This window comes from Leptinotarsa decemlineata, unplaced genomic scaffold, assembly GCF_025532065.1.
Source record: "Leptinotarsa decemlineata unplaced genomic scaffold, Ldec_3_MD MMD2_tig00026340_RagTag_RagTag, whole genome shotgun sequence".
In the NCBI taxonomy this organism is placed as follows: domain Eukaryota; kingdom Metazoa; phylum Arthropoda; class Insecta; order Coleoptera; family Chrysomelidae; genus Leptinotarsa; species Leptinotarsa decemlineata.
The window spans coordinates 2,125,369-2,143,270 of NW_027412694.1; the positions used below are offsets into that span (position 1 = coordinate 2,125,369).

A 17,902-nucleotide genomic window follows, 5' to 3' on the forward strand; every position below is an offset into this window, starting at 1 on the left:
AGAAAAACCGTAGAAAAACCGAGTCTTACAAACATTACAATCGCAAGTGAATCTTCCCATCCTGACAGTCATCAATTGGTAGTCTACAATTCAATGTTTTACAGAGCATTCTTGTCACCCTTGCCTGCTACCAACCTAAATAGGGAAATTGAAATAATTATACAGACAAGATAAAATAATGATTTTAACGCAGACCCACTTCAGAACTGTGTCTGACACCGAAGCCTCAAATTTACGTATAGATCAATATACCCCCAGAACAAATAATCAGAAATTAATAAATTTATAACTTCAACATATTTTGGTAAAACAGAAAAAATTGCGGGATTTACTAGAATAAACAATGTAGAAGTGGTATTCAGGTCACATGCCAGGTTATTTAATTTTTTTATGCCAAAGATGAAGTGAACAAGAGAAATCTAAAGTTCATGAGCTTGAGTATCCGGAGTGGGACAATTTGGCCAAAATTTCTCAAAACGGTATGTAGAACATGAAAGGTCCTTCCTTGGAATGTAACTAAAAGTTTCTTAATCTAAACGATAACGAAATTTCACACTATGCAACAAGCAATGGTTGGAAACTCTATTTGAAATCATACTAACCTACTAGCATACCCACATAATCGCAGGTCAACAAAATTCCTGTACTCTTAGTTGAGTTAACGACCGTATGTTATTACTCATATAAGTATAAGTGTATAGTTATATAAGGGTTCACAGTGTTGATAATTTCAGTTCATTGTATTCATTTAAAAATGTCCTTTTAGGAAGAAAATGCATTAACGTTTGTAACAAATACAAGCAGCCGATCTTTGTTGAATTTTTTTAAATGAAAACTGAATAAAAAGAGAAGTGAATTGGTAACATCTTCTGCTGAAATTCATTTCAATACTCGACACAGTGCGAAACATTCCGCACCTACCCTTGTGAAAGGTTGGCGATAGCTGTTATTTATCATTTGTCTATATAAATGCTCTGTGATCAAGTTCGATAGGACATGAATACCACTGTACCCAACTTCAATCAACTGAGGCTATATTTTCTTGAAAGTTATTCAAATAATACATCAATGTGATGCGCGCAACAATTTAAAAAGTTGAACTTTGCCATGATCAAGGGGGAGGCCATTTTGAAAATGTATAACCTCAATGGACTAATTTGCGATTACTTGCAATTATAAAAAAAAATAGAGAAAATAAAGTGAAAGAGTGAGGCATCATATCATTCGTAAGAAAATGATCTTTTACAAGAAGCCGACGAGCCACCCCTTTTCATTTAAAAAAATTGAGTTAATTGGAAAAATTCATATTTGCGACTGTGAAATCATTAGCCTCGAAGTGATAGTTTTCCCATGTTACTTGATCAATAATGAAGCGATTTACATGCTCCATGGCATTCTAGATCAAAAAATAAAAATTGGAATAAAAATGATTCCATTTGTCAAATATTGACCAGTGAAGTATTTTTGGATTCAAAATGTCATTCTCGATCAAAATGAGTAAATATATATAGGGTGTCTTATTTTAAAATCAAAAGTTGGGGTCATTTCCGGCCAAAACGGAAGTACGGCAAAGCAAGTAAATGTGTCAAAAATGTGAATGGAACGATGATACATAACCCTCAAATTTCGTGTTTCTATCTGCAATAATAAAATGGTTATAGGGGTGAACCACCTTAAAGAATTATCCGATATATAGGGATTGAAGTTATAGTGAGATGCAAGTGTTTCAACCATATACTTATTGACACATACGAAGTCTGTTTAAAAAAAATTAGGAAAATCTTCATTTTTTCAAAAAAAAATTCATATATTCATTTCTGTTGTCTCCTTCGAAGTAGTCCCCTTCAGATTCAATAAACTTCTGTTAGCGTTCTTTCCAATTGTTGGAGCTCTGATATATACTTTTTGGTATGTCCTTGAGCTCTTTCAGCAATTGGGTTTTTATCTCCTCAATCATGATTTTGGTGTTGTTTTTGGCAAAAAAATTAAGAAGAAGCAATGACGAGTGAGTAGGTGCATTATCGTAATGCAAAATCCATGAATTGTTTTTCACAATACAGGACTTTTTTTCGGATTGCTTCTCGCAAAAGCTGCATATCTTCAATGTAATATGTTTGAAGGTGGTTGACAATGTTTCAGGGTGAATTTCATTAGTTTGGACTTCCATTGTCTAATTTGATTAGAAATCGTTGAAATAACAAATAGAATTGAAAATTGCCATGATTGGCTGGAAATAAAAATTATATCATGCAAAAATACCGGAATGAAAGTATAATAAAATAAAAATTGAGCAGTAATTGAAAAACTTGAATGAACTGAAAATTAAAGGATTTCAAGACAAGTTAGTGTACACAAGTTGAGTGAACACAGCTGAAATGATATTCCGAGACATCTCAAACGAAATTGAAGTCATTTTATCCGAAAATAATTACATTGATACATAAAAAATCAACTCTTTTTTTAGTCACAAATGGTGATCTGTACAAAGTTTTTATTTATAATCTCGTTATAAAAATCGACTTTTTGTTCAAATTTTCCGAACATCATGATAATAATTGGTCATTGGAAAAAAAATGTATTAACTGAGTACAAAACAATAGAGCTTTCCTTTGTATAACAGAAAAAATGAAGAAGCTGAAAATGAAGGTGAAATCCAAAATCAAAATATAAAATATCAAAGCGTGCCAAAACATATAGTTAGAAAAAACTAATAGTTCCAGAGATTTTCTCAACATATAACAACAAACAAAATCGAAGTCAAAATCATCAAATCAATTGTTCAAATGAAATCAACCCATACACAGAAATAACTTTTAATACAATTCAAGTAAAAAAGTCAATCGAATCTTAACCGTGTTATGATGAAAACCAAGAAAAACTAACAGCACCAAAACAGATCATTCATGATCCAATACCAGACAGCGATGTTATGCGCGGTGCCAGGCTGAATCATGAATGTATTACTTGCTCAATTGCCCTTAGATGACAAGCCTGAGCAAGTAAAGTTGATGGCATCTCCTTTCACGAAGACGTCATCCATGAAATCAAGAGAGACTAAAAATCATGAATATCAAATATAAATAAGTTTCCTAAGATATTTGTTGCAGAAACATTGACCACTGATCGAAATTCATTCTCTTTCTCTACAGCTGCAACTGCAAGGCAACTAATTGAAACCATATTACAACAGCTTTCTTGATCTCTGATGAGAGTTATGACGAATCGAAACAGCGATGTCTGATGCAGATCATGGTGATTGTAAAAACAGCCTATTCTGTGGCCTATGGCCTATGGAAAATAAATCATCAAAACTGGCAGAAAATGTATTGTTGAGAATAGGGACGAAATCATTGTATATTCCGCAAAAAAAAAGAACTAAACTACTCAAAATGAATATAGAGACATGTCCTTAAAATGCAATAAGTAAAAAACTATGTATTATTTATTTTTATAAAATACATTCATATTTATAAAATAATTATATTTATAAAATAGTTTATAGGTGCCTTTATTAAATTTAACTTACATTGTTTTCAAAATGCTGTTTGGTAATACGATTAAAAAAAAATTTAAATGAGTGTCAAAAACAAAAATGAAATTTAATTCAGAAAAAATCAAGAAAAATGTACGTTAATAGTGAGTACGCCCACCACTGGCTCTAAGAAGTTCGGCACAACGACAAGGCATTCTTTCCACCAAATTTCTAATTATTTGTTTAAATCGTCAAAAGAGCATCTACAACTTGGTTCAGATTTTGGAAGGGTTGATGATCCTTCAGACGTCTTTCCAGTTCATCTCAGAGGTGCTAAAAAGGATTCAAATCCGGACTATTAGCTGGCCATCTCATGACATCAATATTGTGCTCCTGTAGGAAATTTCTCACGACTCTGGCTACGTGTGGCCTGGCATTATCTTGTTGTAAAATGAACCCAGCGCCCATATTTTGGACAAATGAGACGATATGAGGTTCCAATATCCCCTCTATGTAACTAACGGACAGACGTTAAAGTCCCATAACATGAATTTTTTTCATCTGTTCTAAATTCCAATTACGATGCTCTTCACAAAAGTTTCTACGATTTCCTCGATGAGCTGGAGTTAATCTAGGGGATCTAACAGAACCTGCATGGTGTTGTACTTCGTTAAGTCGGTTTCGTATCGTTCGGTTCGAAATTTGCGTTTCCGTATCTTCTATAAGGCGATTTTGCAGTGTTCTAGCAGAATCGCTGCGACCCCTAATTGCCCAGAGTCGTAACAAACGATCTTCTCTGCGGGTTGTTGCCCTTTGTCGATTGGGATAAGGGGCTTTTTTTACTATGCCGTAAATTTGGAAGCTATTCTGGAAACCGCAGAATGACTCACAGTAAGCATTTGGGATACACGACGCCTTGAATACCCTACTTCGATCAATGCCACTGCCCTAGCAACTTGAAATTCGTTGAGGTATATCCTACGTATCCTCCTTCTACCCAATACATCAACATTCATTGTTTTAATTTTAAAATTCAAAACCTATCATGAACTGAAGTAAAGTGAAACTAAATACAGAATTTTTCATATTAATGATTTTGTAGCTAAAAGTACAAAAAGAAGTAAAAAAAAGTAAACAATAACCGAATGGAACATAATAAGAATAGTAGGGAGTGCACACCAGAAGTTTTTATCATGAATTAATACATATTTTTTACTTATTGGATTTTAAGGATGTGTCCCGATATTCTTTTTGAGTAGTTTATAATGTGCAATCATAATTTGATGAATGTGAATGTTTACATGTGAAAGTCATTTACTTAGGACACATTATTACGGGAGAGTATTACTTTGTCTGCGTCTGGTATCAAATGATGTATACAAAATATATACGCTTTCACAATAGACAAAATGAAGCTAGTGTAGTTGATTTCGGAGACTTACAGTCAGTTGATAAGACCGTCCGATTTCTTGGATTATATATAGACCAACATATTTCCTGGGAAGAACACTGTAAAATCTTAATCAATAAATTGAATTCTATTTCCTATCAATTACGTAATTTGAGATCAGTTCTGTCTAATGATCAGTTGCTGATGCCCAACAGAACATAGACTTCAGACTTCGATAAGACATCTCCCTCTGGGAAAGGTCTTCGAGTGCTAATGATGTATTTTTTCACAAGAGAGAATACTCCGAGTAATGTTTAGTCTATCCTCTCGACAAAGCTGTGTTGATGTATTCAAAACATGTAAAATCATGACGCTACCATCACTCTTTATCTTTGAAGTTTGTGTGTATATATTTAGTAACTATAACAGTTTTTCAACCAGATCTAGCATTCATAAACATGACACAAGAATAAAAAATCAGCTGAATATACCCTTTTCTAAGGTCCGATTATCTAAAAACTCTCCAAACTCACTAGGTCCTTTATTATTTAATAAATTACCAGACTATGTAAGAGAGAGTCGAACCTCAACATTTTTTATTGAAAGATGCTATTATAAAGTCGATCAGGCACTATAATAAGTATTTGTAAATCCTTTATGATTTGTCTGTTATTTGTGTATTTGGGTGAATATATGTATATATGTCTGTATATGTATGTGTTACACAATTACTCTATACTATAGATGAACGAATAGAATATATGCAAAGTTACTGTTTTGTTATATACAATTTAACTGAATGTAATCATGTTCTGTTAATTTTAGATGAACGACTACTCCTATCAATACTTGTATTGTCCTTCTGGAGAATAAAAAATTATTATTATTATTATTGAATTATAGAATTTATTTTGAAGAATAATATGAATCACTCTGAACCAAATATGGCAGACAGCCATATTATGGGCAACAAAAACAACATGATATCACTCAATGAGGTCGTGAGGTCGATAGCCAGGGAGGAAGGGCGGTAGCCAGGCCAGGTATGATATGAAAATTTGTCGCAAGATCAATTTGTGCAGAAGAATAAGTATACAATGAGGGTTAAATTTGATTCGAAGCTGATGTTTTTTTTTCAGAGAATGGAATCATTCAAGGATTAGGAAAAATAATCTGACTCTTTCGAAAGAAACATCAATATCATTCAACCGATGTTTGAGAGATGTGTTTCATGCATAATCATTATGTCATTGATCACTCACCTTGTAAATGAATATTAAGGCAACCAATGTCGCGAAGTTTTCTTCTGTGAATCTCGTTATGTAGCACACGAAAGCGCTAGCATCAATAGCAACCAAAATAAGAAGAATTACAGCAATCCAGGTACCAATCCAGAACCTGAAGGATAAATAGTCCCAATCCATAGTATGGCAGAAATCGTAGACGATGGTTTCGAATACGAGAACTGGACCCGTAGATCCTAAAATAGTTAGCGGTTGTCCGGAGAAGAAACCATAAAAAATACCACAGATGCACCCAGATACAAGTGATTCCATGGCAGCCATATGACGTCCAGTCGCTTCAGAAAGTAATCCACCGAAAGTGATGATTGGCGAAAGACAAGCAAAATAGAGAAATATCCACGAAGCTACTGATTGCAAGGCTAAAGCGTCTCTAAAGTCGGACCAATACCATGGAGCTTTACGTTTCAAATCATTTTTCAAACCTCCAAAGAGAATCTAGAAACAGAAATATGTCGATCAGATTTATTCACAAGATTCGATAATTCTCACCCCTGTTCTAGCCAGACCAGTTTCCTCCCTTAATTTCTCTTTTTCCTCTATTTCGTCAATGATTCCATTATGTTCCTCAGGAGGTCGTTTTCGAAATTCTTGGGAAGGAATGTTTGCTGGTGGTTCTATTCGTATGGCAGGATCCCATTCTCCGGGTGGGAGGACAATGACTGCACTCAAAAATTCATCCAATCCCATTAATAAATGATCTTTTTCATGCGCGCCATATGCCACTTCGCTAAAGACATCGTCCGACATGAGAGTTGCCATTGCTCGTCCAATTTCATCATACCCTAAGTGTTATAGTCATAATAACTTTTCGAAGAAATTACTGATTCGATTCTAACCTGCAGTTGCAGAATACGGTCCAATGAGTATGAACAAAAATCTTGTTGGTAAAGGAACCTCTGTGAGATTGTCCAGTATGACTCCTGTATTGAGTCTGATGAACGCTGATATCGGTTTGTCAAGGAAGTTCACCTCTCCTACTAAAATATTGGTCGCCTCCGCTCCTGGTGGAATTTTTCGCATGAACGACATATTGCTTTTATATTTTCTTTGGTTGTTTTTCCGTTGATTATTATCCTCGCGGTTTCTAAAACCTGTAATACATGTTTGAGTGAAAGTTCAGTTTCTCTGAAAGGCACTAATCAGATAGACATTGAAGTTCAAAAATTGAATATAATGGTATAGTGTGTGTCATTTAAGTAATAAAAATTTCAATTCCATCAAAACAAGGTGAGTAAAATATATTGAATCCAATCAAAAATAAAATATTTTCATGAAAAATACAGGGTGTTTGGTAGCTGGGTGCAAGCCCATGTAGAACATATTCATACAAACATTTTTATTTTCTAGCGCGTTTTTGATTTTTAAGGGAACTTTTACGATTTTTAGTACAAAAACCCAAAATTGGTCAATTAAATGCTAATAACTTCGAATCTTAACAGAAATGTCCGGTTTTTTCAATTTATTTTAGTAGTCTTATGTGTCCCCAATCGTACTAAAGTAGTTTGAAGCACCATTGTGTCCAAAAAAGTTATGTACAGAGCATTTAAACTTTACAAAAAAAGAAAGAAAATAAAAAATCTGACCTTTGATGCCAATTAAAAAAATGAATTAAATACATACAGGTGTTCAGACACCTTTAAAAACAAGCTTAGTTATTTCGTTTGAGGTATCATTTACCTAGCTAAGTCCTAAACTTTTTTAATTAGGGTACCTGAACCAGTTAAAGTTATGGATTTTTGTGGAATTGAAAAAAAAAATGTTTTGTACTGTGAAAATTTATTGTTGGTGTTCAAAATGTCCTCCACCATTGCGTATACACTTTCTACAACGATTTCGTACTTCAGTTGTGGTTACTTTCATTTGCATTTCCTGTTTCATAATTTCAAACGCTGCCTCTATTCGCTGAAGTAATTCTCTCGTGGTGATTTCTGTTGTGTATACGAGTTCTTTCACCCGACCCCACACGAAAAAATCCAACGGAGTCAGGTCGGGCGATCTGGCAGGTCAGGGGATGGATCCGTCTCTCCCGATCCAGTTGCCAGGAAAACAGTGGTTCAGGTGTTCGCGGGCGCTTACAGCCCAATGTGCTGGGCATCCATCTTGCTGAAATGTGATCTGCCTGTCCGTGTCCAATATTGGTACTTTGGCATCATAGAGTAACATTGGCAAGTCGTTTATCATGAATTCGAGGTGATTTTGTCCATTCAAATTGTCAGGCAAAATGTGTGGGCCAACCAATGTGCGTCCGATGACCCCAGCCCACACATTCATTGAAAATTGTCTTTGGAAAGAAATCTGAAACAAAAATGCAATAAAATTAGTTAATTTAGGTAATTAAGAACGTGTTGAACATGGATAATAAAATAATAATAATAAAAATCATTTATTTACCTGTTTTTCCCAATTTGGATTGCTGTCCTTATCAGCCCATTAATGAAGGTTGTGGAAATTAGTAATTCCCCAACCAGCAGAGTTGTTTTATAATTCCATGGTGTTGCAACAGTTTTATTTTATTAGAATTTTATAATTACTTCCAAAATGCTTATTGATTGTATTAGATGATCGGTGAACACAATACAGTTCTAGGCAATGAAAGTGTTTTATAAATTTGTCATAGAAACGTTTATGAAATAAAATTAAAAAACCATTATGAAATAGTCGGGAAATTATCACAGAAACGTTTTTACAACTAACTTATAAAACTTATTTTCCTATAAAAGTGAATTGTTATGTAGTAGTTTTATAACACTCTTCTGCGAGATTTTTATGATAGTTATAAAACTATTTCAAGCTTATTTTATAACTGTTTTCTGTAGCTTTAATGAAATCATTTTATTGAAATGCTTTCAGACACAGTTTTATTTTCATTACCACATTGTCACTTCAATGATAATTTCCCAACTATTTTATAGTATGGTATTGTCGCAACTCAGTTCTCGCTTGGCTATTTACGAGAGGTTTTTTATTTGCTGTTTCACCCATTCATTCATCCATCCAAAATAATGAAAGAACTCATTTAAAACTTAATTAAATATTTATTGTAACAGAAACGAAAAATATATTTTGGATTAACTCACACTGAAATGTTAATAAAAATAATACATTAAAACAATCAAAAAACTTACATTATACTGCCACCCAGCAGGATCGAAGAGAAGGAGATGTGCTGCATTGCTGATGATTAATCGATACTCAAATGAATACTGAATACTGTCTGTTGACTGTTAACTGTCTTGACCTCCCTTAATATTTATAAAGAATTATACGCTGACATTGCGACTTTGATCCGGTCACTGTACTAAGGTAAAATGCTCAGTATGAAATCTGTGCAAAGTTTGCGTATTTGGAGATTGTTTTATATTCTATATCCTGTGATCGGATCAATTTCGATGTCTATGAACTTGAAATATTAAAAGATGGAATTCTCAATACTGAGCGTTCTTGTGTTAAAATATTGAAGTGAGGTTGGAATATCTTTCAATTCATATATTCACTTAAATGAATCTGAATTATTTCATGTTTATTTCCTATATTTGACACATCTCCCCTCCACGTTAAAGCTGGCCCCCAGCTTTTTGGATGGTAACGAAAAACAAAAAAACACAAATTGAAATTCAAATGAAAACTCACAACTCAATAAAAATATTTTGAATAATAAAAAAAACATCAATAACAAACTATATGTGTTATGAAAGTTAAAAAAAAACTATATTGTCCAATTGATTCTGCAACTATGAGTTTCCACACTTATATTGTCATAGTCCGGCACTGAACTTTATCTGTCTTTGTGTCACTCCAACAAATCTGTCTGCATAACGTTCCGTGTCTTGGTTTTGATTCTGTTTTGGCTGCTCGGCTACAACAACTCAACTGGATGGAAACATTGGCAACGTAACAGTGTACTGAATTGGACTGGACTATAATTACGTATAACGTTGTGCTTTGAGTTTTTTTCGTATTACCAGAACATGTTTTAATGGTTTCTGTGAAATGTATCTGTCATTCTGTTCCATGCCTATTCTCTCAATTGTGTATAGAGAAGAAGATTTACGACTGACATGACATATGACATAATTTGATGAATATGTGAATATTTAGCGGCATTTTTCGTTCACTGAAGTGATTTTGATTTTACACTTTGAAATATATTTATATCTGTGTGTTCATCGTGTAATAATGTGATCAAGTTATTAGCTGCCCAGGAATATAGAAATTTACTTCGTCGAGTGCTTTTTGGAAACTTCAAACATCATCATTTGTGGTTCTGTTTTGTCAGCATTTATGAAACTAGCGTTGTTTTCATAAATTACTTGCGAAATATTTTCTGTAGGCTGCTTGGGATTTGGATAATCCTGGTACTCAACGGTATGACGGTGATTCTGGATTGTTTTGAGTATTACAATTCTATTCACACATCATTATGTTTATGGATGATGTCTGCCTACACAAGAACTGTTTATCAGCTATTCAGAATAACTGCTAACGCAACAACGTAAGTACATTTCTGGTTGAATATGGCACTAGTGACTGCGATATTCCTATAGTCCATTCATTTGAACCATGATGATTCAACTTCATGTTTCCCTAGGTCATCGTGCTGTCTGTGATACGATCTGCTGAATGTCCTGGAGTGGAAAACCGTAACAGTGGTGATGAAGTAGTGGAGTAGTGACTGCCTCGAAGTGCCTTGGGGTGTGGTGTTGCCTCAATTGCATGGAACAAGAAAGAAATTCGGCAGTAAGTTCTTTCATGATATATTTTTATTCTTATAGCTAGGTTATGTTACTAATAAATTCAATAACAAAAAAAATCAACAAAAATCACTGCATTATGTATATAGTTAACAATCATTTGACAGTTTAATCTAATTGGTTAGAGTACATATAATATACATTAAAGTTAATTTGACGATGAATAGCAAACTTACAAACTTTCTTTTTCAACTTTGAAGCATACTTTTTGATTTATGCTTGGGCATACTCTCAAAATTCATTGGTTCTTTATGACACACCCATTACAACATTAATTTATTTCTGTACAATTTTTTACTGATTCCTTACAGTATTTGTCACCTGTCTATTCAATTGTCACCTCATGTGATATACTTTTCACTGAATAATAGGAAATTGAAAATAGCAATAGCAATTTATTTTCTTTTCAGTGAAAATAAACAGTTATTGGAAATATTTATCAAAAACAACTACTTTCCTGGCTAGTACCAAAAACGAATATTGAGTTATATCTGATAAATATATATTAAAAACCACATGTAAATTGCATCTCTCAGATTTTGCATATATTATTATTATTCTCTTTATACTCTTTCACCTTTCTTTTCTTCACCATGACGTAGTAACTTTCTACATCTTGAAACATCATATTTGTCTTTTCTCAAGACAACTTTCTGTGTCGTACTTTCTACAACATCATACCTATTGTCTTTCTTCTAAAGACCTCATGTATGCACATTTCATTTCATGCCTCATACAAAATTCATATTATTATCATCATCATTTCTCATGAACATCTAGCACATTTTACACACCTTCAAAAGTGAAAAATTTCATGCAGTTTTGGGAGCGTCCTCCACAGTCTGCCTTTTCATCTCGTGTGTATAGTCTACCTATATAAATGATTCTTCTTCAATACATAATCATCAATTCTCACCTTTTCAATATACCTATATGCTTCTTTAATTTCTCATAATATTACAAACTTAACTGTTTGTAGATCATCAGTCTTAGATGCTATTTCCTGTCACTTTCCATACAAAATAAAAAAAAATAAAACTATGTGGTGACATTGAATTGTTTGTACTTCGTCTGGCCAGGGGTGTGTAAATAATGCATTCGTTATCATTATGTTTCTTTTCTTATGTAATTACTGCTTATTTTTCCTTAATTAATTGTCTGTAAAATTATATTTGAAAAGACTAATTGCAACTGAAAAAATATTTTGTATCTGCATTTTTATTTAATTACTATTCTCTAATTATTATACCCTAATTATTCTGAATTCTTATATGTTTGAAAGTGTATATTGCAATTTGAGTCAAGATACTCATTCATAAAACAATTCAGATTTCTGAAATTTTTTTGTATAACACATACTTAACTAGATGAATTAATTTTTGTTTAATATTATATGTACTCTAGACATTATTAATTCAACATTTTCATGAAGGATTACATGCATTTACAGAGTATAGTTTAACAAATTTCATTTTGTTTTAGGCGTGGGGCTTAAGATTATGCAAAAAATAGTGAACAATAGTATTTGAGGAAAAAACTTTTTGTGAAAGAAAGGTAAGTATGCTTGAAGTGTAACACTGCCATGTAAAACATGTTTCAATAAAATTTTTGAAGACCATCATCTTTTACTACCTCCTGATATCAGTCTCGCAATAAATATTCATAGCAAATGAATTGTTACTCTTCAAACTCAAAAGAAAGAGTTTCCCAAAATTTATTGAAAATAGTAAATCTGAGAAAACTTTCAATACTTTACATTGCACTGTATCAAAAACAACATTACAAACCAATCGACAAGGGTTCATATTTATACTGTATTTCAAAAATGAGGATTTTTTCATGCTGGCGATAAGAATACGAATGCAAAATTTCGAAATCATGTGATGGATAATAGTACGGAGCTGGATGAACAGATATTCCATACGTTTAGCCAATTCAACTGTACAGTTCCAAGTGGAAAATTTACCACTCATACTTTCGAAATTTACAGACGATAAATGAAATTTTTTTCAAATTATTCCATTGGCAATCTTAAGAAGCTGAATGAACAGATATTCTTTATGATTGCTCTACTTCAGTAATACTTTTCTCTCTAAGCTGATGAACAGTTATTAGAAAGTGTATTACTCATAATTTGAGGAGAAGGGAAACATGGAAAATTTACTGAAATAATAGGTTGTATATGGATTGAAAAAAAACAATTGAAGTACAAAACCAACTAATGATTGATCAAAAACAAACTATTCATTCGAAATATATTGAAAAGAAGAAAAAACTGTAATTTTACTGGATGAAACAGCTATTAAATTATCTCATTATTCTCAAACGAAAGAAAAATACACTTTTCAGCTAATTACCACAAAATATCAATTATACTTGAACAATTCAACTTTTTGTATCTGAAAATTAGTTTCACAGGCTCATTATGAAGAATGAAGCCCCCGAGAACGAGAGAGGCGCCTCCACCACCTGTCGCAACTCAGTTCTTGCTTGGCTATTTACGAGAGGATTTTTATTTGCTGTTTCACCCATTCATTCATTCATCCAAAATAATGAAAGAACTCATTTAAAACTCAATTAAATATTTATTGTAACAGAAACGAAAAATATAGTTTGGATTAACTCACACTGAAATGTTAATAAAAATAATACATTAAAACAATCAAAAAACTTACATTATACTGCCACCCAGCAGGATCGAAGAGAAGGAGATGTGCTGCATTGCTGATGATTAATCGATACTCAAATGAATACTGAATACTGTCTGTTGACTGTTAACTGTCTTGACCTCCCTCAATATTTATAAAGAATTATACGCTGACATTGCGACTTTGATCCGGTCACTATACTAAGGTAAAATGCTCAGTATGCAATCTGTGCAAAGTTTGCATATTTGAAGATTGTTTTATATTCTATATCCTGTGATCGGATCAATTTCGATGTCTATGAACTTGAAATATTCAAAGATGGAATTCTCAATACTGAGTGTTCTTGTGTTAAAATATTGAAGTGAGGTTGGAATATCTTTCAATTCATATATTTACTTAAATGAATCTGAATTATTTCATGTTTAGTTCCTATATTCGACAGTATATTTACTACAATTCAAAAACACTAATATAACTGTTATAAAATCAAATTGCTTTTGATAATATATATTTGCTGCCACCAAGAAAAAAATGCAGCATTTAAGAACAACCAGCTGACATCGATTCCTAATCACAGATTTGGAAAATTCTTCAAAATTTTAGTTGTATTTAGTAAGAATATTTTTGTTAAGTTATTCAAGTGGGGCACCATCGATGTCGTGGCGGAAATTAGTTCTTCAGCAACTTCTAAATATTTGATTTTTATTGAGTATAGGTACCCCCATAAGTAAATTCAATATTTTCAAGTCATTGGGTTTAGTAACTCAACCTTATTATTCACAATTTGGAAGATTGTAAAATACAAAGGGTTTGCAGTTTCAAGTTTCAGTTTTTAGTTCATCTATTTAGGAAACCTGGTTATTTTGTTCTGAGTGAATCAGTTTCATGTTACAACTCTTTAAATGAAGAAAAATTCGGGTACAGCAAGGTATCCTTCACATACAGTATTCAGAAGTAACTCCTAATATTTAATAACTACTGTCATAAAGACGGTGTCCCATAAAAGATACATAACTCTGGCTTTTCCATACTTTTTGTGACAACTTGTTTGGATGAAAATAACCCTGCTTGCTTTTTGGGTTGCATAGAATTGATAATTTTTTCTTGTTCTGTATCGTCATTCTGCAGCATTCGTTCTAATAGTTCTTCTTCAGCAATTTGGTAGGTCATCAAATGACTTTGTTTTAGTTTATACATCATTGTAAACCAACTGGCTTCGGGCATAGAATTGTGGTTTCGTATGAGCTTATCATCATCAATTTTTGGCCATGAGGGTTGGTTATTATTTACCCATGACGACGGAACTATGGTGAACATTTATACCTAAAACTTATACTGAATTATCAAATATCTGATCAATTATTGAAGCTAATTAAAAGATATATTCTGACATCAAAAGCTTACCCGTCATTTCCACTAAACGCACGACAAATTAAATATCAACAATATCCCATCCGCGTTCATATAGGTTATGTCTAATATAACATGTATTTAGCATTAGACAACGAATAATTATCTTAAAAAGGGTAATCTGTGATGAATATAAGTAATTTATATTATAAGAGTCACCAAAGTGTCATTTATTAGCAAAAATGTTGCCAACTAACTTATAAACAATCACAATAGTTGTGTACCGACAGCAGAGCCACAGCGGAGCAGAAAGGCAAATAAATATTAATAGGGCCGTATTCTTAGTATTCTGTGTAAAAAAAATCAAAATAACGGGATGCTTAGTTGTGTTTCAAAAAAATATTTCATATAGAAATGAGTTGTTATGGTTGGATGGGAGTTCAGTTTTAGCAGCTAAACCATACAAGGTGATTCACGGCATTTTATCCATTTGGGAGTATCTTAGTTTCCGATAATTTTGTGATTTGAGCGTATGCGTTCGCGTTCGAATTCGATTGTATAGATTCGCCACCCGCTTTCTATAATTAATTCGTGACAGTGTTCGTATCCATAGGTATTCGTTAGTGTAAATGGCTTTGATGTTGGGATGTTGACTAATTGACGTATGATTAATTTTTGTGGTGGGTTCGAATACTCTATTTGTAACAAATATTTTTTTATCATTTTTCGTTTAGAGAAAGAAGGGATAATGGTTGGTTTGGGTTAGTTTGGTTTTGTTTCAGTTATTTCAGAAAATCCATCTATAATAATAATAATCTTTATTTGAAATAGGTAATCCTAATCTACATTCACAAAGTATAATCTTATATATAGTAATTAGCAGCTCCTTCGATAGTATTAATATATTTGTTTTGTTTTAAATTCAAACGTACACACTAGGTCGAGTTATATTTTCCATTGTTTTGCTAAAAGAAAACCATTCAAGGATAGCCAATTACCATAATAATCATATACAATCCTACATATGAACCAATAAGAATGATATCCCAATATACACTTATAGCCCGAAAGAAAATACATATATTGATACCATTCACGTACAGCCAAATACCACAATAATCATATACAAACATACATATGAAACTAATAAGTTATGCTATCCCACTACCCACTATACACTCATATCCCGTAAGAAGATACATATATTAATACTCGTATTGATACTAAAATTATTAATCCTGATAGATATACAATACAACAATTTTACTTTTGCTGTAAATGGTTTATCATTTTTATTTTAAACTGTTGCAGAGTTTCTGATTTCTTTATATCATCTGGCAAACTGTTGTAAGCAATGAATCCCTTGAACACCAAAGTTTTAATATTGTAAGCTTTTGTTTGCCTAGTCACATGTAAGTTATGTTTACTTCTCGTATCATGCTGGTGAACTTGCGTATTTATAGTTATATATTTGTGAAAATATGATGGAAGAAGATTATGCAACATTTTGAAGATATAACTCATAGTTGAATAAATAAGTCTATTTTCTATTGACAGCCATTGTAATGTTCCCAACATCAATGATATTGGTGTATATCTGTTACATCTCAAAGTGATTCTCATTGCACGATTTTGACGTTTTTGTAGTGATCTCATTTTATTGAGGTCAAAACCATACAGTAAGGTCGGGCAATATTCGAAGTGAGGTTTGATAATTGTATTATATACGGTAATTCTTGAGCTCATACTATTAATAAATATACGGTCGGAAATCTTAATAGTGGGGTCTAGAACGGTTTGGTGTTGGGAGAAAACTCCAGTAATATGAGGTAACACTCTTGCAAAATACTTCCATATTTTCAATACATTGTAGCTTACGTCCAAAAAATATTGAAAACTCATTTTTATAAATTATAATTAATTGATACATTTTGTCAATGACTAATAATCAGTTTCTATTGTTACTGTATTCAATACTAATTCATCCTTAATTTTAGACACTATGATATGCATATATTAGTGTATTAATTTATACTTTCAATTTGATAATAATTCCATTGTGTGGATACTGTAGTGGCTTTTTCTGTTTGTATCCCGAATATATAAATAAAAATAAATAATAACCCAATGGCGGCCATTTTGAACATTTATTGGGGGGTATATAATAGTTTTAGATTCAGTTCAAAGTGCTTCAAATAGACGAAGAAATGACTTGGTATTCCATAAAAAAGTTTCTGGAAGCTTTTTGAGTCGCCCTGTATATTGCAAATACTAAAAAACACTTTAAATTATCCCACCTAACCTAGTGCTTCAATTTTTTCTTGCGAAAATCAGGAAAAAATTATGACAATGTAAACCCGTCGTTTAGCCTTTATAATCGATAAAAGAAACTTTTTAGCCAAAACATCAAAGACTGATAATATCTATCCAAACTATATGTGAGAAATATTCAATTCATACTAGCACTTTTCTAGAAACCTAAGTAGATGAACAAGGCGGATTCTGGCGCAAACGGGAGTGGGGAAAACGTCATCGAAATCGACGCAGGATGGAACGAGTATAGTAGCGATTTGAGCGTGGAACTCCGCCCCTCGGCCCCCTTGGTACTCCACCTAACCTATCAGCTCCCATCAATCCCGATAATATTGAATGTTGGTGGTCATACAATCGGGATAATAATGAGAATATCGATAACGGGTGTTGGTCATAGAGCATCAAACACGTCTACAAAGCGTTAAAGCGTTGTTTTTTTCTATTTCCAGACCCCTTGTATTCAACGGATTCGAAATTATAAACAATAAATATTGTCATCTATGGTGTATCGCAACAAACATCCTCCAGAGGGCGCAACCGGTGAATTTAATGGAAACTTTCGTTACACACTACCGACACATACTTAGCTTTAGTTTAGTAGATAGAAGCGTTCCGCAGCTGAGTTTTGTCTTTCTGTTACAGATATTTGGAAAATTTGGAAAAATTCAAACATT

At 32.8% G+C, this 17,902-nt stretch overlaps 1 protein-coding gene across 6 annotated transcripts in view; it reads right to left on the reverse strand.

Annotated features, from left to right (window-relative positions):
* LOC111509639 (electroneutral sodium bicarbonate exchanger 1-like) overlaps window positions 1-17,902 on the reverse strand; it is a 146,756-nt gene that overhangs the window by 23,973 nt on the left and 104,881 nt on the right. For all 6 annotated transcript variants that reach the window (XM_074183505.1, XM_074183507.1, XM_074183504.1 and 3 more), the window contains 3 exons: window positions 7,003-7,257; window positions 6,656-6,948; window positions 6,125-6,601 (listed from right to left, as the gene is read on the reverse strand). In XM_074183505.1, coding sequence (XP_074039606.1) covers window positions 6,125-6,601; window positions 6,656-6,948; window positions 7,003-7,257 — 1,025 coding nt within the window. The remainder of the gene's footprint in view (window positions 1-6,124; window positions 6,602-6,655; window positions 6,949-7,002; window positions 7,258-17,902) is intronic.